The sequence below is a fragment of the Neofelis nebulosa genome, chromosome 11 (assembly GCF_028018385.1).
Source record: "Neofelis nebulosa isolate mNeoNeb1 chromosome 11, mNeoNeb1.pri, whole genome shotgun sequence".
NCBI lineage: Eukaryota > Metazoa > Chordata > Mammalia > Carnivora > Felidae > Neofelis > Neofelis nebulosa.
In genome coordinates, this window is record NC_080792.1 from 79,265,732 (window position 1) to 79,293,048 (window position 27,317).

The 27,317-nt window shown below is 56.1% G+C and overlaps 1 protein-coding gene across 4 annotated transcripts in view; it reads left to right on the forward strand.

Moving 5' to 3' along the window:
* PXN (paxillin) overlaps window positions 1–26,166 on the forward strand; it is a 47,943-nt gene extending 21,777 nt beyond the window's left edge. The window contains exons 2-15 of one of the 4 annotated variants that reach the window (XM_058691116.1): window positions 13,981–14,207; window positions 14,504–14,619; window positions 14,972–15,108; window positions 15,215–15,416; window positions 16,274–16,409; window positions 17,889–18,800; window positions 19,928–20,203; window positions 20,500–20,811; window positions 21,448–21,546; window positions 21,817–21,987; window positions 22,106–22,279; window positions 22,851–22,932; window positions 23,094–23,242; window positions 24,010–26,166. In XM_058691116.1, the coding sequence (XP_058547099.1) occupies window positions 13,981–14,207; window positions 14,504–14,619; window positions 14,972–15,108; window positions 15,215–15,416; window positions 16,274–16,409; window positions 17,889–18,800; window positions 19,928–20,203; window positions 20,500–20,811; window positions 21,448–21,546; window positions 21,817–21,987; window positions 22,106–22,279; window positions 22,851–22,932; window positions 23,094–23,242; window positions 24,010–24,276 (3,260 nt within the window). In that variant the 3' untranslated portion in view covers window positions 24,277–26,166. The remainder of the gene's footprint in view (window positions 1–13,980; window positions 14,208–14,503; window positions 14,620–14,971; window positions 15,109–15,214; window positions 15,417–16,273; window positions 16,410–17,888; window positions 18,801–19,927; window positions 20,204–20,499; window positions 20,812–21,447; window positions 21,547–21,816; window positions 21,988–22,105; window positions 22,280–22,850; window positions 22,933–23,093; window positions 23,243–24,009) is intronic. The other 3 variants (XM_058691113.1, XM_058691114.1, XM_058691115.1) reach the window with 3 other exon arrangements.
* Window positions 26,167–27,317: the final 1,151 nt, after the last annotated feature.

Genomic DNA, 27,317 nt, shown 5'->3' on the forward strand with positions numbered 1-27,317 from the left:
GAGACCCAGAATCCGAAGCAGGCTCCAGGCTGTGAGCTGTCAGCACAGAGCGCGATGCAGGGCTCGAACTCATCAACCTTGAGATCATGACCTGAGCCAAAGTCGGACGCTCAACTGACTGAGCCACCCAGGCACCCCTGAAATCCCTTGATTTCTTAAGACAACCTCAGATTTCTGAAAAAGTACAACCACATTCATGTGAGGAATGGGGTGCAGCCTGCAGGCCCTGGGCTGGTGACCTTTGCTGTATTCTCTGTTGCCTCTCTTCACCCTCCCTTCCCTCTCATCCTGGAAGGAGAAGAATTAGAGTTCATTGCTGAAAGAGATCTTGAAAGATTATTTGGGCCAACCCTTAGCCATTTATGATGCCTATTTCACCAAAAAGATAGGGAGGTGTGGAAGGGTGAGGAACTGTGAAGTATGCACTCAAGAGTCAGGCTCCTGGGCCAGAGCAGTCTGGGCTCGGCCCTGCCACTCCTGGGTGCCTGTTCCCCAGCTCTAGAGGCCACTGGCGCTTCTTGTCTGCCACTCTGCGCTGAGCTGCCCGTGGCTTTAAGGGTGTCATGGCCTCTGAGCTCTTCCCTCAGAAGACCTGGGCACCAGGGGGGTAGTGCTATGGCTACCCTTTGTGCCTGGGTTTTAAAATTTGTCCCTGTCATATAGAAACTAGAGTCATTGTTCGTAGTCAGTGAGATTTGACCCCTACCATCTCTCTTCCTACTTCAACTAGCTGTGGGGGAAGAACATGGAATGGGGTCAGGCAACCCCCACCCCAACCAAGGGACGGTGCCCATGGAGGAAGACGCCGCAGTTAGGGGCACAACAGGGTGGGGTGGGTGGGAACTAAGACTTCCACTGTTGGAAAGGAAAAACAGTGGTGTGACAGAGGGCAGTAGCGGATGGTGTTGAATCGGCTCGCCGACTTGCTTGGTGACCACTTCCTTTCTGGACATAGAGGCAGACTGGAGGATAGGCAGAAGCCCTCACTGGCAGGCTTGTTCAGATCAGAGGTTGTCAAGTTAACCACAAGGCTCCCTCGTTTTCCAGACAGTTCTTTGGGTGCAGGAGCACAGGATTTCCTGCCTGGTCCATCCGTGAAAAGTTTAGACCAGGAGCATCCAGGGCACACACACCGCCAGGCACAGAGCAGGCCCTGTGAGAGAGGAATAATGGGGTTCAATGCTCCTGACTCATGCTGACCTGCTCCCTGCCCCAGGTGGGCCTTCCCCTTGGCCCCTCAGAGTCAGAAAGCATTCCCTGCTGACCCTCCAGAGCCTAGTGTCCAGTGGAGTGATATAAACGGTCTACCAGAACAGAACCCAGGTCTTCCCCTTAGGGCATTGTTTCTGTTAGAAGACATTGCCCTGGTTCAAATCCAGCTTCCAAGCAAACCTTTGGAATATTCTCTACGTGTACATTGGAGGTTTCCTGTGTGATGTTTCTGGGCATTATGGCTGGGCACTGCTGTTGCCATCTGGTCGGTTGGATTCCTGGAGCCTCAGAGTGTCTCCTGCAATAAAATCCAAATCAGCACTGAGGTGGACACTTCCCCCTCCTCCCCATCAATCTCCTGGTGTAACCAGCTGGGCCTGGTGGAGGGAGGCCAGCCTTGCCAAGTCAAGCTGGAGCCCTGGGACCCTCTCTCCTGCATGAGCCCCGGGGCACAGAGGCTTGGGGTCTGCTTCGTTGCTGCCTCAGCTCTGGGGTTGGTGGACTTCTTGCAGGCAGACTACAGGGTCTTATTGTGGTTCTGTTCCCACCCTGTCCTCCTCCTCTACACCTTCATGGCCTTACATGTGGGCCTTGCTGGCAAGGCCCACAGCCCAGAAGTCTCCCTGGACATTTTTTGTTTCTGGGAAGTCTGTCTTTTCCTCCTTCTTTTCTATTGTGGTTTCCCAGTGTGACTCTGGTTAGCCAAAGCTGTGAGGACTGCGGCCTCCATCTGCTCCCTCCCTGTCCAGGACGAGGCTGATTTCCTAATGTGGAGAGTTGGCAGGGATCTGGGCTTTCAGAGAAGTTCGTCTGGCCCTCCTCAAGACAATGGCCAGAGGTATCCCTCTTCGTAGATTAGTGACACCACCCCCAAAGGCCTGCCGCCTGCAAGTGTGGGGAGCTCTGGGGAGACTAAGATGAGACTTGGGGGCTTCTGTGGGTGTGACGGGCCCTCCCTAGACCATCCACCTCCTTACTTAGGATGTGCTGACTGTCACTTGTGACACCAGCTGCCAGATGGCCTCTGGAGAACTTTGTCTTGCCCAGAATGAAGCAGATGGCTTCCAAAATTTGAGAGACTGAGAAGACCAGGGCTGGATGGTGTGATGCCTCTAGGGAAGTGAAAGTGTCCTTGGAGGTCAGCTGAGGGTTGCAGGGGCAGCTGGCTCCATGTCTCTCTGTCTTTCTGTCTCTCTCTCCCCCTCTCCTATCTGCCTCCTCTTCTCAGAACTCTTGAGTATCTCAGAGAGTGGTTCCAATTTTTGTTTGCCAGGACATACCCCACAGGTGACACTTCTGGCAGATAAGGATCACATGCTGCCCATCTTCCTTCCCGAGGGTGTGCCTGGGCTCTGTATACTTCCAGCTCTTTCTCTCAAGAAAGCAGATGGGAACACACATGGGGGGGAAGGACAGTCACAGAGTAACCTTTTTTTTTTTTTTTTTTAAATGATTATTCATTTTTGAGAGAGAGAGAGAGAGAAAATGAGCCAGGGAGATGCAGAGAGAGAGGGAGAGAGAGAATCCCAAGCAGGCTCTGCACTGTCAGCGTAAAGCCCAATGTGGGGCTCAGTTCCACAAACTGTGAGATTGTGATCTGAGCCAAAGTTGGGCAGTCAGCTGACTGAGCCACCCAGGAGCCCCTGTCATGGAGTAATCTTGAACCCACTTCAGTTTATTTTCTTAATATTTCAGATTTAAAATTTTAAAAAAATTTTTAATATTTATTATTTTGAGAGACAGAGTGTGAGCGGGGGAGGGGCAGAGAGAGAAGGAGACACAGAATCCAAAGCAGGCTCCAGGCCCTGAGCTGTCAGCACAGAGCCTGACGCGGGGCTCGAACTCACGAACTGCACAATCATGACCTGAGCCGAAGTTGGGTGTTTAACCGACTGAGCCAGCCAGGCGCTCCTCAGTTTATTTTCTAAAATTAAGAGCAAATCAGTTGCAAATGTCAGTAGTTTATGAGTGTTAGCCCAGGACGGTGGTGGCACCCCTTGCAGCTGAGGACCAGTGTGAGAACCAGTGTGAGGCTGGCTTGTGTTTCCCTGCACCTCTTCCCTCCAGTGTGGGGTAGGTGGGCACAGCATTTACAGAGGAAGGAGGCCGGAGGCTGCCATTTTTTTGCTTGGAGGAGTGAGATGTGTGGCTATCTATTGAAGGAAGATCTAGGTTGACTCTGGGTTGCAGAGTCTAGGCCAGCTGTCTGTCCGTCCCTCAGTTGGCTGTTTAGTGACTTCAGTGGAGCCCAGAGCAGCTCTCTGTCTCCTGATGGTTCTCATGCTGCCTTTGCCTATTTCTGGTGGGCACTGAGTAGCCACTGATCTGTCTGTGCCCTCCAAACAAATGACCCAGGCCCCTCCCTCTCATCCAGAGAAGGCTGCCTGGTGGTAAGGTCAGAGGTCAGTGCTCAGGGCAGCCCCATCTTGCATCATGCCACTCAGATCTGGTAGCTGCCAGTGTGGCACGGGAGGGAAACACTCAGGCCGGTCAGCCCAGGAGCGCATTAGCCTAGACCACAGCACTCCAGCCTTTGAGTTTTGAGTTCTGAATGCTACCACCAGGGGCTCAGCAGAGGCCCAGGGCGCTGCTGCTGGAGACTGAGGAGGGGGGAAGGAGTGGGGAGTGGGGGGTAGAGAACGGGGGAGACCCAGGGCAAGAGGCCTGGAGGAAGCAGTGGTGGGGTAGCACCCCCGTGGCCAGCTTTTTTGGGTTACTCCAGGGGCTCCAGAGACTGCGCTATAGACATGGGAGAGCGGTGACAGGCAGAACAAGGGTTGGCTACAGGAAGCCATCACTCCTCTCTGTTGGAATGTCATGGAAAGAACATGGATGAGCAGTGAGGTCAGGCAGAGCTGCCCTCGCTGGGGACTCCACTTGCTGGTAGAAGCACCCATTGGACATCTCTGAGCCTCTTTGTCCTAATCTGTAAGGTGGGGTTGTGAGGCCAGGCGCCTGATAGATGCTCAGTAAGGACCACTCCTCCCCCTCTCCCCCTGCCTGAGCTTCGTCCCGGCCCTGTGGCTCCGTCTTTGGGTTCCTGTGTGGCACTCCTGGGCTTGGAGCCTCAGTGGCAGGAACAGGGATTGCTCCGTCCTGGGGTTACTCCTCTGGGAGTTGGGAGGCTGAGCTTCCCTGGAGCTGGGGCAGCTCCTGTTGTCCCTATTCTAGGTTCAAAGCCACAGGGGTCTCTGATGGCTGTGACTTCCCCGAAGGTGTGGGGGTGGTGGGTGCAGGAATCCTGCAGCTTCTCTCTTGCCTCTGGCTTGCTAGGGAGGCTTCTGGGCTCAGCCAAGGAGGACTTGGAATGAGCCTGAGGCACGAGGCACGGAGGGGTGAGGTCAGTGGTTTGATCAGCAAGGAGGCCTGAGTTAGGGATGGACCTGTCATAGCTCCCAACATTCCTGGCCTCTATCCCTGGCTCCACTTCCCCCCACCCCCATCCTTAAGGGAGATGTGTCCCTCTGTGTCACAGTGGGAGGGCAGAGGAACTTCTCCCCACCCCTTAGGTGGCTTTTGCATGTTTTGTCATTGATTACGTACCACATGTTCTAGGAGTTTTCTGAGTAACTAAAGCCCAGAATGATCTAGTAAACTGCCGCCCCGGCTGGTGAATGGTGGACTCTAACCCTTCTGCCTCACTGGAGGGCCTGTGGCTTCGGATGCCAGAGGGTGTACAAAGAGCTATGTGACTGTCCCCATTCCTAGTGCCACCAGAGCAGCCAAATTTGTGGTATGGACAGTGGTGGCTTTGTGGTCCTGCTTAAAACTCGTTCACCAAAGTCCCTGAGTGCATATGCAAAGAGTCTCTTTGAAGCCTCACTTCTTATCTTACAATTAATTTGCATTTTGCATTTGGTTCCTTAAGGTAGCCTTGCTCTTTAAGGGCAGTGGTTTAAATTTCTCCTGAGTAAATTTGATCCTCAGAAGGTTGTTTATCCTGAGGTGGTTCCTGTGCCCCCTGGCTCCGTGTGCCCTCTGGGGGTATGGATATCCCTGTAGAAGATGGTAGGGGCAGGGGCATGTTGTGAATAAAGGCACACAGCTGGGGAAAGGGAAGAGGGGGCCCAGTTTGTCTGCAGAGGCAGGTTGCAGCGCGTGCTCCAGGAGGAGGTAAAGGCTAGGTTGAGGCCATATTCTGAGAAGCTCAAGAATGCCAACCCCAGGGCTTCCGATCTTCTCCTGCAGGCAGAGAGGGCCACCTGCGGCTGAGCTTTGTGACTCCTTGCTTGGCACCCAGGCACTCGCTGTAGGAAAGGCTTCTGGGGGTATTCATGTTGTGGATCTGGCGAGGAGGAAGGGAGTTCCTAGAAACATAGGGTGTGTGGTCTGGTGGGCAAGGCAACACACAGAAGTTCCAAAAGTTCACACTGCTGGTGTTTGCTGGAAGAGTCAGAGCACAGGGGGTGGGGGAGGGGGGGACCTGGGCAGGGGGATGCAGGCAAAGCTTCAAAGGGACTGAGCACGGATTTGGATGCTGGTCTAAGCTGTTGAAAAGAAAGGAAGCCAGTGAAGGGAGAAGCACCCGCCGTGGCTCTTAGGGTTTCTGTCAGAGAACCTGAAAGGTGCGAGAGAGCTGAACTAGGGAAATGGTTGCCTGAGATCAGGAAGCACTGGCCTGTTCTGTGGCTACCTTGGGCTGTGTGTGTGTGTGTGAGTGTAATTGTCATTTATTTATTTGAGAGAGAGAGAGAGAGAGAGAGAGAGAGAGAGAGCGAAACAATGAATTCCAAGCAGTCTCTGTACTGTCAGCGCAGGGCCCGACGTGGGGCTCAATCTCCTGAACTGTGAGATCCTGACCTGATTTGAAATCGGGAGACACTTAACTGATGGATCCACCCAGGCACCCCTGGGCTGTATTTATTGATCAGAACTTGGCTGGCAAAGAAATGACTGCTATGAAATCCACAAACATTGGGAAGACTACAGCGCATCCTCGGAACAGGCAAACTTTTGAACTTTCTGTTCGGGTCTCTGTAGGGCAGATGACTCACTTCTGAGCCCCTCCTAACCTCTGTTGGTGATTAGCGGGGCTGAGAGGCCCATGGAGCAGCCCCGCCCTGCAACAGTCCTGCAACAGCCCTGCAACAGAAACAGACCGACTTCCCTGGAAGAGCCTGATTGCAGGAGTGGATTGGAGTGGGTGTGGAATAGCTGAGAAAATTTCCAGCACCTGAGCCTCCCGGGTTTGAGCCTCTTTTTGTATGTAAATCCGTGTTGAAGGAACTGTGGGATGGGCCTGGAGTTGGGCCGTAGCTTGACCTTAAAAAGTGCAGTCTCAGGATGACCCAAAGAGGTGCAGGAAATCTGGCCAATGAAATGCATCCACGGTGGTTCTGGGACCTCTGGAGGAGGGCGGGGCCTACTGATCCTGGACAGAGGGATGAGTTACTTACAATAGAAAAGAGACTGTGGGTCTGGCCAGCCTGGACCTGCCCCTGTGCCCACAGGGAGGTGTGCAGGGTAAATCTGGGCGCCTCCTCCCATTTGCTACTGCGTGGGGAAGCCTCAGTAGCAGCCAGGGGCCTGACCAGGGGGGCCCTGTGTGGGTGCCTGGTGCAGATGGGGCCGTTGGGCTTTTGCTTGGAGCTCAGGGTGACCTCTGGAATTGCCTTTCTGCCTTTATTCTCTTGAGTCTCGGATTACTCTGTGTTCTGTGACCTTGGGCGCAAGCCAGGCACCCAGTAAAGGTGACCCAGCCAGCAAGGCACACTCACGTTGTCTCAGCCTCTTCAAGGAAGGGCTCCTCAGCAGACAGGAAACCACCCTCCTCTGGCATGTGGGAAGCCCAGGGAAGAAATTCCTTCTGCAGAGGGCCACCTCCCAACTTTCCCCGCAGCAGATTGGAGGACTTCGGCCTTCTCCCCTGGTTTCCTGTGTGTCACCCCCAGCCCACACTTCCGTTAGGGCTGGGAGAGTAAAATGGCAGTTCCTGTTGAGTGAGGCATGAGTCAGCTAAGGAGAATGGTGGCTAAGTCTTCATAACCTCCAGGCACGGCTATTAAATATTTAAATATCACTACAGTATTGATTGTTTCTCATCCATCTCCTTAGGGAGAGCAGTTCCTGTCTGGGATTCAGATAATAGCAATGCCTTGGATTCAGACAAACTCCAAAGAGCTCAAAGGTGCTATATAAGTCTTACCTGAAGTTATATCATCTCCTCCCTAGAGCTTGTTTCCAGGAATGGGGACAGATTGGGTTCTGCCCATTTTATAGACAGAGAAGATGACCCATGTGGGTGGTCTGACCTGCTGACTGGCACCCTGGGCCTGGAATCCTTGTGTCCTGGCTCTTACTCTCACTGGTCATTTTCTCTGCTCCCCATTTTCCTTCTCCTCATAGGCTCTCTCATTCTGCCTGCTGGGGATAGGCATCAAACAAGATAGCCCAGGCCCCTGCTTCCAGAGCTTAATTCTTGGAGAGGAGACAGTGGACAAGAACCCAAATTGGCAGGGAAGGCCTCTCCAGGAGATTGACCTCCTAGTCAGTGTCCAGGTCCTGGGTCCCTGGGCCCGGTGGGAGCAGAGCAGATCTAGCCTAATTGTGGATTGGCCCTTACTGGTCACAGATCTGTCTTTCCTCGGAGGACAGTTATCAGGATAAATATACCCAGCTCCCCATTCCTGGGGAGTTACTCACCATGTAAAAGTACCCCGCTGTGGATTAGATTACCTCTGCTCTAACTGCTCATGTGCTCAGGGCTGGGGGAAGGGGGACCCGCCTTCTTGTCCTACTCTCCTTCCTAATCTGGAAGAGTCTCAGCAAAGGGGCTGAGATGAGACCATCCCTGAGGAGCTGTTCCTGCTGTTTACATAGCAACTTCTTTAGGAAGGGCCGAGCCTGCTCACTGCTTGGATCCCTGAGCTTGGGCGTCCTTCGGAAGGCTGGGCAGCTTCTCCTCTGACACTTGAGGCCAGCCGCCCCAAGCAGGTGGTCAGCAGGGGGGCTGCAACCTTCCTGGCCCAGAGTTCTGAACCCAGCAGGATAGACAGTGGGAAAAGAGCTTGCTGAGCCAGCCTGATCTCCTGTTAAATGGCAGGGATGCACAGCTGGCCCTGGGCTGTCGGGAAGGCCCTTGTGCCATGGCAGCCTCTTGCTGCCTGTGCCGGAGCTCTCAGGGTGGTGCCTGCTGCTCCTTCTTTCTGCTTGTCAGCTCCTAAGGAAACTGTGCCAGCCCTCGCCCAGGGTGACGAAAGCTGAGTTAAGGCCTGCAGAAAGAAGGTGGGTGAGCAGTCTTGAAAAGATTGAATTCTTACCGGGGGCTCTCCTAGGCCAGGCCTCAAGAATACACGGCATTTTGAGGTGGCCAGGGGACCCCCACCTCCTCTAGTTCAGCCTAGCTCTGCCGATAGAGGAGTGGCCAGGGGCCCAGCATTGGGGCCCGTCTGGCAGGGGGAGCCTGTGAGCTCTGGGAAGGGATGATGCCCCCACATATACCTGCCCCATCTGTGGGGATGAGGTGGGGAGGCTTCTGCAGGGTGACTTTGTTTTCCACAGAGTGGTGCCCCTAACCCTCATCCAGGATGGCAGCATCCTTTGCCTCAGGCACGGGATAAGAAGGAGAGGTGCTTTCTCTTGCCCCGTCAGGGCTAACCATCTCTCTGGGAGCCGGCTCCCCTAAGTTTAGCAATGTACCGTATGTGCTACTCCAGGGACAGTGCTAAGCAAGCACTGTGTATCCATTTTTCTCATGTTATCCTTGCTCCTGTGAGTAAAATGATAGGATTCCCATCAGACAGACAAGGAAACTGAGGCACAAGAACCTTTAAGCAGCCCAGCTGAGCAGCTCGGCCATTGAGCAGAGTGTGTGACTCAGAGTACCCCTGTGCAAGATCTAACATCAGTGTCTTTGGAGCCCGGGAGGAGAGACTAGAACAGTTGTGGGTCCTCCCTGACCCCACCCCCCACCCCCCACCCCCACACTGAGGGAGTCTGGTGGACAGACCTTTATCTCTTGGCATCTGTCCAGCTGTAGCTCTGCTCTTGACAGTCTTTATCACACACTCAGAGGTGGCCAGGGCTTGGGTAGGAGGAAACCAGGCTTGTGAAGGAGTCTCACTTGTTTTTATACTTCATTGGGGGTGGAGGTTGAAGGGGGTTCATTGATTCTCTTTAACTCATTATACGGTGTCGTGTGTCAGTGGGTCAGCCAGGGTCCCCAGAGCTGCAGTCCGGGGAGCATGAGGAGGGCCGGGGCTGCCCCTGTCCTGCGTCCCCGGGCTGGTTTGGGAATGTGAGGGGCGCAGCTGCAGCTTGCATCTTGGAATGCGGGCAGACCGGCCCCTCTATCCTCCTCTCCCTCCCTGGGCAGCCAGCCGTGCGGTACGCCTGCGTCTTAACCCCCTCGGGGCTGCAGACCCCGAGGCTTCCCCCCCACCCCCCTCCCCACTCGACCCGCCTGCCGCCTGACGGGAAGGGCCTCTTCGCTTCTGCCCGCCCGGTGCTGCGAGCCACCCAGGCCGCCTGTCCCCAAGCAGCCTCAGAGCGGCCTCTGGACCCGAAGGCGCTTCTGATCTGAGCGGCTGCTTGGGCCCAGGCACGGCCGCGGGGTGGGGACGGGGCGCCCGCTGGCGCTGCGTCTGCGGAGGGGCGTGCGTCCCTGTGGGTCTCCGGGGCCCTCGCGGGGCTGCGTCACTCTTGGGTCGCGCCTTCAAATGGTGTGCCCCAGGCACGGGTGAGAGGTTTGGCACCCAGGCCTCCTCGTGCTCCTCCCGTAGCTGCTCCTTCCTTCCAGCTCAGCCGAGCTTTCTCGAGATTGAAGCTTCCCCAGGGAACCCCTACCAGGGGCTCCCGGGTCTTCCCCGGCTCGAAAATTCGGTGGTTGCGCCGAGTTTACCTTTGGTTACTGCCTGCGGCCGGGAGCTGACGGGCCAGTAGCGCCCTCTGGCGGGAAGCAGCGGACGGACCGCACCCTTTCCTCGCCAGGGCATAGCTGGGTGTCCTTTGCCCGCGGTGGGTTGGAAGTCTTTGCACCGAGCCAGCCATCCCTTCCCTCACCTACCTAGAGAGGAGAACCCTCCTCCGACACACACGTTGGATGGAAGTGCAGGACATGCACCAGCTGGCCCAGAGAGGCAAAAAGCCTGCAGAATGTAGGGCGGTTTCTTCCAGAAAAGGAACGGGAAGCCCCAGGGAGAGCCTCCTTCCACAGAGTGGCTTGGGTGCTCCTAGTGGCTCTGACTTGTTCTGGAGGTCTCAGGCTTGGAGCCAGAAAGCTAGTGGAGAAATGCTGAGGAAGTTTGAAGCTTTCCTTAGCCTGGATGAGGGAGCCCTCACTGCTTCAGATCCTGCTTCTGTGTATCTGGAACGTATTCTACAAACAGTGGGAGGGGGGAAAGTGTTCCAATGGGCACCATTTTCTCTGACCCCTTTTTTGGGATCTGAGTAGGACACTGAGCCTGGCCCCTGGGTGTTTAGAGCTAAGTACCAGGCAGTAGCTGTAGCTGAAAACTGGGGGACTCACCCATGTGGTGCTGCTTGCAAGTGGACTCCCTTGATCAGTCCTCTTCCTGCTGCCTCTGTTTACTCAGCAGGGGAGGAGTTTGCCGAGCTTTTGCAAGGAGACTTTGGCCTGTAACCATTTTCTAGGCCATGGGGACATAGCAGTCTTCTGCACCTATAGGAATCCAAAGTAGAGGCCAGAGTCCTCCTTGGCTGCCTCCTCTATTCCTGGCTCCCTTTCTTGAGGCATTTGGGGGAGCCTGTGGGGGGACAGTGATGCCAAGTCCTGTGCAGTCACTGAGCAAAGACGGTGCAGAGAGAGAAGGAAGCTACACCAGAGGCCCTGTGCCTTGCTGGCTTGTGCGTGTGCTCTCTCTCTCACTCAGATAGACGCAAGTTTGATGTGCTCTCTCCCAGGCATCCACACAGGTTTCACTCTGAATGTTACTTCATCACTTTGTTTTTCTCTTCCAGATTGCCCTTGTCATGTTTTGCCCAGATTCTACCCATAGAACATGTAGGAGAAGTCAGTACTTTGCATCCTATCCTGATCTCCTTAGAGGAAGATGTTTTTCACAATGTCACAAAACAAATAAGATCTGATGTTTGTAGCTTCCCATGTAGCGTAGCATCTGCTGGCTTATATAAACCTTACACCAGTGCTGTGAGGTAGGAATCACACTTGCCAAGGCAACTGAGGCTGGCTCAAGAAAGTGAAGGCATTTGCTGTTTGGCCGTGGATAGTAGATAGAGGAACTGAGACTTGAACTCTTGGGATCTTTTGTTTCTGTCCCCTAGGGCTGCTCCTTTTGACCAATAGATGTATCAGTGTTCAGAAGAGTCAAGTGAGGGGCTCCTGGGTGGTTCAGTGGGTTAAGTGTCCGACTTCGGCCCAGGTCCCGATCTCCTGGTTTGTGAGTTTAAGTGCGCCACGTTGGTCTCGCTGCTGGCAGTACAGGGCCCGCTTCAGATCTTCTCTCCCTCTCTCTCTGCCCCTCCCCCACTGGTTTCTTTCTCTCTCTCTCTCTCTCCCCACGCACACACACCCCGCTTCTCAAAATAAGTAAATAAACTTAAAAAAAAAACACACAAGTGAAATTATAAACCAGACTTAGAGTCAGCTCATGACTAGGGGGGATGGGGTATTCGAGGCAGAGGGCAGTGGAGGCCCTCACTCAGAGGGTCTGATGGAATGGGTTAACCATTTGTCTTCTACTGAGTGTTTGGAGCCTGAGAGAGCCAAGTTCAGATCCTGGCTGTGTCATGGCAGCAAGCTTCAGCAGCATGGGGACGTGACTCTATCTACCTCTCTGAACCTCACTTTCCCCTCCGTGCTAGTTTTGCTGTGAGGAGGAAGGGAAGGAACACAGGTAAACTCCTGGCATGTGGTGGGTGGTCAAGCATGGCAGCTGCTCCTTTTAGTCTCACTGGTATTGCACTTGTTGCCTGCTCTGGGGAGCCCTTTGGGGTTTTCCAGCTGGGGGTTGCCCCTGCTGGATTGGGCGCAGAAGAAATGGGGATGCTGCGTGAAGCCAGGGCAGCAGGTGCGGCTGTGCAGAGGCCACTGGGATTGGCCCTGGACGCTGGGTCCTTTTCTGTCATTACCTGGGTGCACACTGACTGTCTCTAGTTCTGATTTGGTAGAGACAGGAAGCCAGACATCTCCTAGAGGATCCGGAGTGGGAGGGGGCTGCAGGAACTTCCTTGGAAGTCAGGAGACCCTTGTGCTGCGCTACTGGCCCCAGGGTCCTGGGCCTTGTGACAAGCTCCCCCTCTGACCAGCTGGGTAGGGGCCAGGGGTAGGTGTGGCCAGCCTTGGGGGTGGGAGGACGGGGCAGGCACCTGGGGGAAGGTGTGGGCCCCCCTTGCTTCCCTCTGCTGAGCTGGGGTAGGGTTGGGGACAGAGCCCTTAGGAAGAATGAGACTGGTAGCTCTCTGATCCTGGGTGCTGACATTCCGGAGATTGTGCTGTTTAAATGTGGCATCGTGTCGTGATCCCAGCAGACTCTTGCAGGCCAGATTTTTGGGGTTTGGGGCTTCCGAGGAGCCAGACAGTCCTGTCTGTCACTGGCTTTGTTATCTGGGAAAGCCCCATCACCTGTTGAAGCCCCTTTTCCCATCTGCAAAGGGAGGATCAGAATTCCAGGTTTATCCAGGATTAGGATTAACAGAGAGACCATGTACACACAGTGCCTAGCACTGTGCCTGTTACTAGTAAATGGCAGTAGGCACAGCCATTGCTTTCTGATGTGTAATATCCTAAGGCCCACAGGGACTGAGCGTCATTCCTGACCCTCAGCAGGTCGGCAGGGAAGTGAGAGTGAGCAAGTCCCTGAACGTGGTAGGAATGAGGGTGTGGTGTTGGGGCCAGGCTCTCTGGGCTGTGGGGCTGTTGAGGGTCCCAGGAGGGGAGGATTGAAGTTGGGGGGTTTTCCACAGTTCCTACTCCTGCCCCTCCAGCTGTTCCCTCGTCTGGGGACTGGGGAGATCCAGGGCCCCCCTGTTGGCTGCCTGGTGCCAGAGTAATGGAAGCTTGTACTCGATTCGGCTCCCTTGCTGCTGTTAAAAGCAGAGTAGTGGGGCCCTGGAGTCTCTGGGGCCAGGCTGCTTGCCAGGCTTCCGCAGAAACAGCCTACAGAGCAGTCCTGCCCCCTGCTTGGCTGAGGGGGTGGGGAACACTGCACCAGCCTCGACCAGCCCCCACCTCCTCGCGTACCTCACCCCAGTAGCCCAGAGCCTTGCCCAGAAGTCTCAGGAGGAGCTCGGAGCCTGGGGTTTTACTTCTACCTAGCCAGAAAGGCAGGTACCACACCCCCGGGACTGCTCTAGTCGGGGTGGGGGGCTGGGTGGGGGGGGGCACTGAGAAAGCCTAAGCTCCTGGAATTTAAGTGGGACCTGGCACTGCCTGGGCCCCTCCCCGTGACGTGTGGCCCCTCCCGCCCATTCTCCCCGCCTTGCCCTGTGAAGTCAGAGTGCCAGGCAGGCATTTCTGACTTCCAGCCAGCCAGCTGCACAGCCCTGTCGGCAGGGAACACAGGTGCCTGACTGCCAGAGGTAGGAGAGCCCCAAAGGCAGCCCACGGAGCCTCCATGGCACCTTCAGTCCTGGGCTGGGGAGAAGAGGTCAGTTTTGGAAGCTGGTTCTTAGCCAGACTGGTCTGGGCTGACAGTTTCCTGCCCTGAGGCTGGTTATTTCTCCCAGGGGTGGGGCAGGTGCTCAGAAGTCATTAACTCTTGGGTGCAGCAAGCAGGCAAGGCACTGCCGCTGGACTGTGCGGTCCAGGATCCCTGGTTCCTACCGGCTCTCTGCCTGTTCTCTCCACAGACGCCCTGCTGGCAGACTTGGAGTCCACCACCTCCCACATCTCCAAACGGCCCGTGTTCTTGTCTGAGGAGACCCCCTACTCATACCCAACTGGAAACCACACATACCAGGAGATTGCCGTGCCGCCCCCTGTCCCTCCACCCCCATCCAGTGAGGCCCTCAATGGCACGATCCTTGACCCCTTAGACCAGTGGCAGCCCAGTGCCTCCCGATTCATCCACCAGCAGGTAAGGTGGGGGCAGTGGCTGGGAAGACAGGGAACAGAGGCTTCGGGACTGTAGGCGTTTGGGGAACCGGGGGAGGAATGGGGTCGAGGGAGAGGGAGAGGGAGAGGGGCCAGGAAATATCCAGGTCTCCCAGATGCCACGTGAGGGGGCAAGTGACCAAGTGTTAATCACCTGTCTCCCAGCCAGAGTGGAAATTCCCTGGTGAGACTGTCTGTGAGCAGGAACCTCCTGGGGGTGACTCGGGCTCTTCCTTCTCCTCCCCTTGGGGGAGGCTCTGAGCGTTCTCTTCCCTGCAGCCTCAGTCCCCGTCACCTGTGTACGGCTCCAGTGCCAAAACTTCCAGTGCTTCCGTCCCCCAGGACGGCGGCGGCCCTCCATGTCCCCGCGCCGGTGAGGAAGAGCACGTCTACAGGTACTGCCCCGGTACCTGCCTGCCTGTCTCCTTCCCCTCCTGCTTCCAACAGCCCGCAGAAGGCCCTGAGGCTCCCGGCCAGCTCCTAATGCCTCTGGACTGGCCCGGTGGCCTCAGCATTGCCATCTCCACGCAGCAGCAGGGTTGGGTTGTCACAGCACCTTGTGTCTTTGAGGAACTGAGGCAAGACTTTTTCCTCCTCTCTTTTTACCACATCCCTTCCTCCCTCTCTAATCTCTTGCTGGGGGGGAGACTTTGTCCGCCTTCTGCCTTATTCTCCTTGAGAATTTGGAGGCCACCAAAACTACGGGGGTGGGACGCCTCTCACTGTGACCTCCCCTTTGCCTCTCAGTTTCCCCAACAAGCAGAAGTCTGCCGAGCCTTCACCCACAGTGATGAGCTCCTCCCTGGGCAGCAACCTTTCTGAACTTGACCGCCTGCTGCTGGAACTGAACGCTGTGCAGCATAACCCCCCAGGCTTCCCTGCAGGTAGGACTGAATCCCTGTACACCCTCCTGCCCCCTCCAGATCCACCTGGCCTCTGGATCCCCAGAGGGGTCAGGGCTGACCAGCCTTTCTCTCTCACTCTTCCAAGATGAGGCCAACTCCAGCCCCCCACTGCCTGGGGCTCTGAGCCCCCACTGTGGCATCCCAGAGAGTAACAGCCCATTGGGGGGCAAAGCTGGGCCCCTGACCAAAGAGAAGCCCAAGCGGAATGGGGGCCGTGGTCTGGAGGACGTGCGGCCCAGTGTGGAGAGTCTCTTGGATGAACTGGAGAGCTCTGTGCCCAGCCCAGTGTGAGTATCACCGGGCTCTCCCGGCAGGGAAGGTCTCACCCAGCCAGTGCCCATGCCCCGGTGTCTGTCCACTTAGCCAAGTTGTCACCCATTCCCTCTGTGAGTGCCTGTTTTTTGCCAGGCCCCGTACCTGGCGCTGGGGGGTTAGTGGAGTCCCATGAACACCCTCCCTGCCTCCAATGTACCACCACCTATCAGAAAAGATGACATTGTGCATGACAAGGGCGCCCATAGCTTAGTGGCTGTCTGCACAGGCTTTGGAGCCACACTATAAGGGTTCACATATTCGTTCTGTCCTTACTAAGCATCGTCTCTCAAGCCTTAGTTTTCCTGTCTATAAAATGGGATGAAGGGATATAGGACAATGGTGATAAGATCACCTACCGCAATGGGATGAGAGCCAATAATACGTGTCAAGTGTTTGGAATGGTTTCCGGCTCATAGCACATGATGCACGTGGTAAGGGCTTACTGAATGTTAGCTCTTCTTGCTGTTACTGTGTTGCTGGAACAATCTCACATGTACATCCAGTGTCGTGGGGGATACGCAAGGGATGAACAAGTCCTTTATCCCATTTGGGCTTGTTTAACAGGCAAGCTTGAAGCCGGGTTGGGAGGCCCAGAGGTGTCTTCCTGGGGAAGGTGCCCCCTGAGCTGCCCTCCCTTCTCCTGTGCCGGCCGCTCACCTCCGCTCTGGCCCCCAGGAGAGATCGGGAGCTGGCGGGCTTCTGTGGAGTCAGGGGCGGGAGGACCCCGCTGGGAGAGCAGAGATGTTGGTACCCTGAAGAGGAGAGGGCCACTCTGGGGGCACGTGGAGCTGACCCCGGGGCCCTCGCTGATGCCGTGCCTGCCCTGCAGCCCTGCCATCACTGTGAACCAGGGCGAGGTGAGCAGCCCTCAGAGAGCCACCTCCAGCCAGCAGCAGACACGCATGTCGGCCTCCTCTGCCACCAGGGAGCTGGACGAGCTGATGGCCTCGCTGTCGGATTTCAAGGTGCCCCAAGACCCCTCCTCTCCCCCGCCCTGCCCCCTCATTCTTCTCCTCCTGTACCTCAGTGTGAGTAGCCAGAACTCAGTCCCTCAGCGTCCGGGTGCCTTGCCCTGAGCCGGGGGCCTGGAAATGCTCTGGCCTTGCCGGGATGCGGGAGAGGGAGGGTCCGGCCAGGCTTCATGGGGACTGGGCTGCCTCACAGCCTGTGAAGGCAGAGAAGCACTTTGCAGGGACATTCCTTCCTCCCGGGTTGCTCCCAGCTCCCAGCCACCCAGGCAAGGGGATCAGGAGGCTGGGACAAAGGGCTCTGTGTTGATGGTTGCTCTTAGTGGGGGAGGGCATTCTCTGATGGGCCATGTGGGACTGGGATCCTGTGCCTGAGAGGTCATTTGCCCTGGAGTCCCATCTCCCACGCTGGCTAGCTGTCCTCAACACGTCCTTTTTCTTTCTGCCTCTGGCTCCTGAATCCATAGGCCTCCAGCCATCAGCCTCCCTCTATCCTTCTCCCCAACTCTCCACAAGCCTCTGAGTCCCCATAGGTTCTGTCCTAACCTGTCAGGCTACTGGGCTTGTTCTGCACGAGACCTCCCTTCCCCTCCCATCCTGGGCTTCCCGGGCCTGCCAGGCCCAAGATGTTTTATTTAGAAGATGCAGTGCCTCCATGGGGATTGATATTGACTGATCTCCAACAGTTGCTGACTTCATCCTTCCACGTGGGTCTGCCCGAGACCTTTGGGGCATGATACAGGGAATCTGAGAAGGGGAGCAAGCAGTCTGAGTGCTCTTGGCCCTGAGGGTACCTCCAAGAGTCCCTCCAGCTGGGGATTCACAGTGGGGGATGGGAGCTATGTGGGCTTGTGACCCTCACGGTTCTAAGTGGTGAGTAGCCACTGTCAGACTCTTACGGTGTTGGACTCTGGTGTTGGCCTTGGAGAGCCCTGCCCTCCTTCCCTTTAGGCTCCTTTTGCTTTCTGAGACAGCCAGGGTCGTAGTGTCCTACAAGAAGCTGCACTGGTTCTAGCTGTGCCCTGAGAGCAAGGTCTTGGGGGCCATAGGAAGGGTAGGGTTGTCTGGGAGAGACAGCCACGTTGGGCCAGGTTTGGCAGAGCAGGGCAGCTGCCTGCGGCCGACTCTTTCTCGATCGGTGCTTGGGCTAACCTCCTTGGCCACCTGTCTCCTGTGGTCCACTTCTCCATAGCGTTTTCTCCCTTGTACCTACTCTGACTGGGGTGGTCCCACAGGCATGGCTTTGACGGGAGCCAAGGATGTGGAGCCTAGGAACACCTTTTTGGGGTCGGGGTCTTTTTCTCAGGCCAGTACTCATGCTTCACCTTCATAGCCACCTCAGCGTAGTCTAGGTCAGTGTTGATGGTGGCTCTCAGAGCCCTCAGCCCAAGCCCATCCCTTGTGGTGAGCGCCTCCCCTCCCCTCTCCCGTCTATCTCTCCTCTCCCTTCTGTCTTTTGTCTTTCTCCTCCTCCAGACCAGCTCCTCTGCTGTGGCCTTGAGCTCCCCAGAGCTGCTGCCCAAACCAGCTCCATCCCCACACCTCATACGTTCTCCTCCTCCTCCTCCTCCTCCTCCTCCTCCTCCTCCTCCTCCCCGGCCCTCTGTATTCTTGCCATCCATTACCAAACCCTCCTCTGGAGGCCACAGTCCCAGCCAGGAGGTCCTCTGCTCTGAGGACACTGATAATGGACGGGGCCTTCTACCTCCTGTGGCTCCCAACTGGCTTGATTTGGCTGGCCTCCGGGTGACGCCTGATACTCCCAACTCAGGGTCTCCCTCTGTGGAGGGGTCTCTGGGGCCATTAGGTGCAGAGAGCCAGACTCAGGTTTGGAAAGATCTACCGAATCTTATAAGTGAGCTTTCCGGGGGCCCCCCCTGCCACACGCTACCCGGCCAAGCTGGGTATATAGGTCCCCAGGAGCCTGGAGCCCCCCACGGGCTGTTGGCCAACCCTTTGTACCCAGAGGAGGCCGTGGCTGCCACTCGGGAGCAGCCATGGGCTTTGGAGGCGCTCAGGCCTGAGACGCCCCACGGAGCCACATGCAGCTTCCAGGAAGTAACTGAGCCAGCTGTCGTGGCCGTGGACCGTCAGGCCATCTTCCCAGATACCTGGAGTCTCACCAAGGAATGTGGACAGCGGAAGCAGAGGGCAAAGCCAGAGCCAGGGGAGCTGGAAAGCAGCGGCCCGGCCCCAGTTGGCAAGGAGCAGTTAGGTGGACAGACACTCATGAAGGGAAGCCTGGTCAGGCCAACCCAGGGACCTGAGACCCCCCGGTGGCCAGAGGGCGTCACTGAAGCTGCTGCCAGGAGGGAACAGTCGGAGCTTCCACCTGCCGTGGTCATGGACACGCCCAGCACCACTGAGAGGATTTCCACCTCAGGCCAGGCAGGCGCAAGCTCGCACGGCTGCTAGGCATGGTCCTCTGCCGGCCCAAGTGTGGGCCCCTCCTGCCTAACCGCATGTAGCCTCCCACTCTGCATGTCTGCTTGGGCAGCAAATCCGAAGATCGCGTGGCCTGTGACCCTGATGACCAGGATTCAGCAGTGGAATTCTCTGGGCCCTGGAATGATCTCTTAGTGACAGTCGCCTCTTGCTCGTTTAAGGCTTTTTCCTTTAGATGGGCTCCTCCTTTCTGATGTGATGTGTGCAAAATGGTTAAAAGCATGGGCTCTGGAACCAGATAGTACTGAATATAAACTGTGCTTCCAGTACTTGCTACCCTGTGTGACCTTGGGCAACCCCCCACCAGCCTCAGTTTTCTCATCTTTAAAATGGGGGTAATAGTAGGGTACCTGCCTGGCTCGTCAGAGCATGCGACCCTTGATCTTGGGGTCGTGGGTTCAGGCCCCACGTTGTGTGTGGAGCCTACTTAAAAAAAAGAGAGAGAAAATGAGGGTATAATAGACCATTTCCCCCCAAGGTTGTCCAGAGGATTAAATGAGATAATGCCTGTGAAGTGCTGAGAATACAGCATGTGGTCCTCAATAAGCCACGGCTAATGTTACTGTTTTTATGTGCTTCTTGCGTGATTAAAATTTTATGTCCTCTCCCAAAACAAAGTAAAGCAAAAACAAAAAAGCCAAAACCACTACAAACGAGCAGGTTATAATATACATAAGAAAAAATTAAAAGATTTATTGGAAGAAAGATCACGTTTTTCTATTTCAGATCAAAAAAAGAAAGAGCCTTATGCCTTTTCAAGAATGTCCACTTAACATCCTTTCAAATAATGTGATAACCCTGTAAGGCAGCCAAGAAAGTACTCTAACCCCATTTCAAGGATAGAGAAGCTGAGGCCCCTGGAGGTGAAGTGTCTTGCCCAAGGTCATTGCCGACATGGAGGTGAGCGCTGGGTGGAGGGAGTCTGCTCTGCCCCCTGCCTCCACCTCACCCCAGCTTGGCTCTTTTCTGGCAGTTTTGTCCTGCCTCTTCCCTGGGGCACCTGAGTGTGGACTGAGCAGCATCGGCTGAGCCCAGAGTGGGACTGTGACGGCTTCCCCCTCCCCCCTCAGATCCGCTCTGTGATCAGGAGGAGCCGGGAGACGGGCCACGCGCACCCCATGTCCCGGGAGCCCTCCCCTCGCCGCCGGCTGGACCCCGCCACCCTGAGCAGGACCCCATCCCAGGAGCGGCTCATCGCAGAGCTGCAGGGTCGGCTCGGCATCCAGCCGGAGGCAGAGGAGGCAGCGGGGGCAGCGGGGGCCTCTGCTGAGGACTGGCTGACTGAGGGCGTCATCATCACTGTGCAGCCTCGAGGGAGGCGGGCTGGGGGGCAGCTTGTAGAGAAGGTAGCGAGGAGGTGCCCGGGGCTGGGCCAGGGCCAGGGTCAGGGCAGTAGGCATCCCGATTCTTCCCCAGGATGGCTGGAGGGGAGATGTGGGGTGTGTGGGGAGGTTGGGGGAAGGGGGTCCTGCACCCTGTGGCCGGGTGAGGCTGGCCTCATGGCCTCATGGCCTCATGGCCTCATGGCCTCATGGCCTCATGCTTGGTGCCAGGGTGGGAAAGCCCAGGGGGAGCCTGGGGATGGAGCCGCACCCTGCTCCTCTGCTCTGCTTCATCTCTCTCCCTCCTTTCTTCTTCCCAGGTCGTCTTCCCTCCTGGCTCCCCTGTTCCCCTGAGAAGAACCTTCTCTGTTCTGGCTTCTCCTCCTCCTGTCCCTTTGCTCCAGCAGCGTAAAGACTCCTCAGCCAGCAGCCCTTCTCCCCCACCCAGCCTGCCCGGCCCCTCCTCCCTGGGGCCCTCCGCTCTTGCCCGAGGTTCCCCTGGGGACTCAAGTGCTGTGGCAGGGCTGCAGGAGGAGGGTGTGAAGAGCCCCCCCCCTCCCCCTCCTGTACCCCAAACTTGGAGGTCCGTGGGCTGCCAGACCGACGAGGACCCGCTCTTCCCCCCGATGCAGGCAGGCCTCCCTGTCCCCGTCTTGCTGCCTGGGCCTTGTCCCTCCCCTGCACACTTGCAGGCCCCCCCCCCCCCCCACACACACACACACATACCCTGTGGCACACTCCCCCATCCCTGCCCCTGTGCACACGTCAGGACAGTACCACAGTCCTTCCGTAGACCTCGCTTTGACCCGGGACCCTCTCTTAATCTGCCGTTCACTCGCCCAGCCCTTTGATGTCATCTGTCCTCTTGCTCCCGGTGCGGCTTCTCTCTGCCTGTTCCTTCCTGATGTCCCTTGGTCCTGCCCCACCCTCCTCTGAGGAAGCCATTCCCAGAAGGGAAAGCAAGCCTTCTCTCCCTCCAGCCCCTAGACCAGTATCTGGAAGGCCTCTTTGCTCCTGGCCCCAGTCACCTTCCTTTCCTGTGTCTGTGCCTTTAGCTGGCTCACCTTTCTCCCCTTCTTCACATCTGCCTGGGCCATCCTTCTCTAGACTTTTCCTCCTTATTTTGGTACTTCCAGTTGGGGGGTGGGGGCGGGATCTCTTATCTCTCTTAGATTCCCTTTTGTGAAATGGTCCAATTCCAAGATCTCTTTTTCTTTCTTCCTTAATTAAAAACAATTTTCTTGTCCTCGTTTCCTCCCCTACCCAAGATCCAGGGCCTGGAACAGATTGCGGATGGAGAAGCATGGGCGGCCGGCTGGCCTCCGAACGGCAGGCAGAGCAGTCCCGAAGGGCAGGACGAGGGAGGGGTCAGTGCTGAGGCTGGGGGCCTAGGGTCCTGCTTGCCCATTTTCTGGACATTGGTCAGGCCGGTGGGGTGCCTTGAACCCCTGTGACCACCAGGATCTCTTGTGGATGCCATTCCCACCCTCTGGACTCTGAAGGCCCTGGAAGAGGTGGCCCTGCTTGCCTCTATCAGCCCAAATGTCCAGGAGGGAGAAACTCCCCCAGTGCCGCGGTGCTGCAGACCTCGTCCCCAAGCCTGGAAGTCCTGACCACCTCTCTCCCTGTCTCCACAGTTCATGGCCCAGGGGAAGACAGGGAGCAGCTCTCCCCCTGGGGGGCCTCCAAAGCCTGGAAGCCAGCTGGATAGTATGCTGGGGAGCCTGCAGTCTGACCTGAACAAACTGGGGGTCGCCACGGTTGCCAAAGGGGTCTGCGGGGCCTGCAAGAAGCCCATTGCCGGGCAGGTGATGAAGGTCGAGGTGGAGAGGGGAGGGAGCAGCAGGTGGTCGGACCTCTGCCCCTCAGGGGAGGGTGCTCCGTGGCAGGCCAGGGCCCGGAGCCGTGTTCTGCCTCCTTCCTCAGGTTGTGACTGCCATGGGAAAGACGTGGCACCCGGAGCACTTTGTCTGCACCCACTGCCAAGAGGAGATCGGATCCCGGAACTTCTTTGAGCGGGACGGGCAGCCCTACTGTGAAAAGGACTATCACAACCTCTTCTCTCCACGCTGCTACTACTGCAACGGTCCCATCCTGGATGTGAGTCCCTGTCACGTGGCGGGAGGGCAGCCGTGCTGGCACATTTCTTCTTCGCTATAGTTCGTACCATCTGATGCTCAGAGAGGTCACTCCCATGCGCGAGCTCACACAGCCAGGAAACGGTGGGGCTGGGATTTAAGCGCAGGCTGGATGCAGGGTCCCTCTGCCTCCCTTCCACCTCCATCCCAGATTCCCTCTGGGGAAGCTCCCAGGAGTTTGGAGCTCCACCCTGATAAGTGGAATGGCATGCTGGTGCCCTCACTCTCCTGCTGTGTGATGTTTAGGGAAACGCTCAACCTCTCTGAGACTGTTTCTTTTCTTATAAGATGGGGGTCACAGTACAGCCTGTGACCTTAACCTTACCATGTGAAGATTCAGGAGAGAGAGTGTGTTGGGCATGTCATTTCCTTCAGTGAATTGGAATTCCCGGTAGTAATCCAAGCACAGTGAGGAGAGACTTCATCTCTGGATGGGCTGGTGGTGGGGGGAGGGTCTTGCCTGTGAGTTTCCACTGTGGAATCTGTCCAGTGGGTTGGCAACTGGGCTCTGGGCCCACGCTTTGCTTTCACAGAAAGTGGTGACAGCCCTGGACCGGACGTGGCACCCCGAGCACTTCTTCTGCGCCCAGTGTGGAGCCTTCTTTGGTCCCGAAGGTACGACTGGCAGGCAGGCCACCTTGCTGCCCCTCCTTCTGCCCCCCACCCCCATCCCCAGCACTGGGGAGGCAGGGGCAGGAGACTTTGCTGATGTGAGAGTCAGGGTGGCTCCTCCTTTGGAAGCCCTAACTCTGCCCCCCCAAACCCCTGCTCCTCAGGGTTCCATGAGAAAGACGGCAAGGCCTACTGCCGGAAGGATTACTTTGACATGTTCGCGCCCAAGTGTGGTGGCTGTGCCCGGGCCATCCTGGAGAACTACATCTCGGCCCTCAACACTCTCTGGCATCCCGAGTGCTTTGTGTGCCGGGTAGGGAGCCCCCTGGCCTACTTGTCTGGAGGGAGCTGGGAGCGGGCAGTGGGGAGAGAAGGCCACCCCTCCGCCCCCCGTGATGCTCTCTGGATCTAACTTGGGCGTCATTAAAGAGGTAGCAGATAGGGGGTACGGTTCCCAGGTCCAGTGGATCCTGGGCCAGAGCTCATACTGAGGCGGGGAGAAACCAAGAGGAGTAAAGTAGACATGTCCCCAAGCCTTGTCCTGTGTGGTGGCCAGGCGGCCCTGGCACTGGTCATGTTCTGTAGAAGGGCACGTGAGAATTAAATGAGATCAAGCATTTAGCAGCCTCAGTGGAAATATTGGGCCATGGTCTCCAAGCTGCATTCTGTAGGTAATGGGAGTCCACAGATGTTAGAGATCCAGCCAGGGCTTTCAGACCAGATAAGTTTGGAAAACACTGCTCACTGCAAGACTTCTCAGTGCCTTTGACACCCAAGTGTGCAGGTAGGTTTCTGGGCACAATGTTATAGTCACTTGCCCAGGAGCCCAGTAAGACCTGTGTTTGAATCCAGGCCCTGCAACTTAGTAGATGTGTGACTGTAGGCAAGTCACTGAACTTCTAGGTCTCAGTTGCCTCTTCTGTTGGGAGAATCCAGTGAGCGTTTGGTGCAGTACGTGGCACATAGGAAACGCTCAGCAAGGGGGAGTCATGACCTTGACGGACTTCTGCCCATGCCAGTGGCAGATGTCCCAGCCTGAGCCCCCTTTCCTGTGCCCCACCCCCCTCTTCTGCCTGGCAGGAGTGCTTCACGCCCTTCGTCAACGGCAGCTTCTTCGAGCACGATGGGCAGCCCTACTGTGAGGTGCACTACCACGAGCGGCGAGGCTCACTGTGCTCTGGCTGCCAGAAGCCCATCACGGGCCGCTGCATCACCGCCATGGCCAAGAAGTTCCATCCGGAGCACTTCGTCTGTGCCTTCTGCCTCAAGCAGCTCAACAAGGGCACCTTCAAGGAGCAGAACGACAAGCCTTACTGTCAGAACTGCTTCCTCAAGCTCTTCTGCTAGGCACCCTTCATGGCCCCCCCTGCCCTGGCCCAGCCACCCCCCACCCCCCGCAACTGCTACTGTGACCCAGAGGCCTTGCCCAGGGGTGAAGGGGCAAACCTGATCGAAACTGGAACCCGTGTCCTCGGCTGGTGCAGGATGGCAAGAGGGCCCACTCTTCTTTTGCCTGCCAGAGCCTCTGGGCTTTCCTCCTCCTGCAGCCCCCTCCCAGGCTGCTGACTCTTCATCCTCCCTGGACGTGTGTCCCCACCAACCCGCCTGGCCATGCCAGCACCCGACACTGGAGCCATCTCTTACTCATGTTTTGGCAGTGGAGCCAGGGGGAAGGGCAGGCAGGGTCTGATGGGGTCTTTTTTTTATCCTTCTTACCCTGTCCCGACCTGATTATCCTTGTCCTGAGAGTATTGGGGGACACCCAGCTCCCTTCAGACAATGCCAGCATAAATCTATCTATCCAAGGGTGGAAGTGGTCAAGGGGCCACCCAGAAGGTTTCTTGTGCTCCTCCTGTCTTTCCAGTCTCCCCAGGCCTGGGCAACTGCCCCCTGCTCCCCCCATCCCCCCATAACTGCTCTGGTTCTACTGAGAGAGGCCTCTTCAGCAATAATGTTTTATAGTCACTTCCTCCATCTCTGGGACGGCGCGAGGTGGGGAGTTTTGCCCCGTGCCTGGACACTGTACCGACTTTGATAGATTTCTACACTGAGGTTTGAATTCATATCGTCTTGAGTTGCTTTTACTTCTCTATACAAAATAATTTTGAAGAGATTTTAAAGATGTCCCCTTTTGTACTCACCTCCTCCATGGCCACTTGTCCTGTTGGTGACAATGGCCGTGGCATGGCATTTGCCTTGTACTGAGGGCTTGGGGTGGGGAAGCAATTTGTATTTTATGTTTTCTTAGCACAAGCAGGTGAATTCGGAGCAGCTCTCTGACTCCCCTTCCTTAACTTCACAGCTCACCAGGACTGTTTTATATAAACTGCTGTATTTTAAAACCCCTTCCTTACTACCTGGGCCAGCAAGCTCTTAACTGAAACTGGCCTTAGGGTGTCTTGCCCTTTGGGGCCTAGAGTTCTGAACCTCATCTGTCCTGTTCCTGAGGGGGGAGAAGGGGAAAGTACACTTTGAGGGTGCTGCTCCCTGTCCGAGTAAGCCATCAGGAGCATCTGCTCCCCTGTGAACTTTTTGGCAGCAAAGAGAACCTGCCGAACATTCTCGGCCTCCTCACTGCTTCTCTCTGGCTTTTTCTTCTGCCTTCTCAGGAAAGCTGGTATCTGATTTTGACCATTGGTCTTGTTGATTCCACTGGGCCCCGCATTTCCCCAAATTTCCCCTGCCCTCCCTGGAGACTGGAGGTCTGGGGAAAAGGGCCCAAAAATTTTTGCAAGGGGGCCTGATAGGACTCCGGGCAGAGGGGACAGGATCCTGCTAAAGCAGTAGGAAGCCCTCAGAGCTCTGTCCCCCAAGGATGAAACAGGAACAGGCAAGCCTGGCGTTCCGGGTCCGCAGAAGGGGTCCCGGCGGGGGTCCAACGTGAAGATGATCCAGACCACTCCACTAGCTTCATAGCAAAGACTGAGTGTGCCGGGGTCTCAGAAGAGGGTCCCCCTCCTTTGAGACAGGGCTAGGAGCAGCCCCAGTCTGGGGAGGTCAGCCAGGCCCCTCCAAAGGTCTGATGTCTCCACTTCCACCCATAGGCCTTATTGCTCTGTTTACAGTGACTGGCCCCAGGCCCCTCCCTTAGGGGTACTGGGGTTTCTGGGGTCTACCTTCTGGGGCAATGGTTATTTGAGGATTTTATTTTATTTTTTTTCTCTGTAAACTTTTAACCTGGCTTTTCCCCATTTCAATTTCTGTGACTTATGCCAATAAAGTTTGCCATTATTTTCACCTATGCCTAGTGCCTTTTCTTGGTGAGGTAACAATTTAGTGCCAGAAAAGAGACCAAGCCCTCCGCGGATTCATGGAGACCATAGTATGAGAGTGACTCAGTGATGTTCCCCTACTTGAGGCAAAAAGCCCCCGGAACAGATGGGATCCCTGCGTGAGCTTGGCTCTTTTCTCAGCAGTTGGTGAGGAAAAGCAGGGAGAGCAGTGCTGTTGGGCCCTGCATGGATCAGGCCCTGCCTTAGTTTTGCTGTAGATTCCCTGAAGGGCATCCTCACATGGGGTCTGTGGGTGGCCTCACACTCATTTACAGATAAGGGAAGGGGTTCAGAGAGAACTGACGTGCACAACACAATTCTCTGAGTGAGCCCAGAGGCAGGATGTGAACCCAGGGCTTGCCTCTGCCTGGGTTCCTGCTTTGACCAGATGTACCCCCCACCGCCGCCCTACTTGCTGGCTGGGGCGGAGTGAGTGGGGTGGGAACCTTCCCAGCAGAAGTTGGTGGACTTACAGTTGAGGATGGGTCTCTAGTGCCCTCCGGTGGTCATATCCATACTTGCATGCTTCCTCCTGGTCTGAGCCAGAATTCCAGTCTGAGCCAGAATTCCAGTCCTGGGCCCTAGGAGCTTCCTGGATAGCGTTGTTCCCCTGGCTGCTTCGGAATTTACCTGTTCTCTCCAATGCGTTTCCAAAAAGCAGCATGTTGAATTCTAGTTGGAATCTTGATTGACCATTTCACAGAGACCTCAAGTGGAAATTACCTTCAACTGTTACCCAAAGGTAATGGTGGTTTATTCCTCCAGACCATGCTGGATTTATTTATAGAAATGTATATGGCTCACTTTACTGTAATTTGCTTTCTCACTGATTTGCTTTTTCACTCAACTGTACTTTGTGAGTATTTTCCCGTGTCAATAAATATAGATCTGCATCATTTTTAATGGCTTCATGATATTCCATTATATTGATGTACTACAATTAGAGATGATATTTATATCATCAGAGCCAGGATGTCCTTGGAAAGGTACCATATGAGTATGTATATACACGGAAAAGTATAGGTTAGGGAGAAACAGCCTCAGGGTTTGGAGGGGACTGTATAGCATTATGAGGCCCATGGGCTTTGAACTTGCTCCTAGATTTCAGTTCCAAAG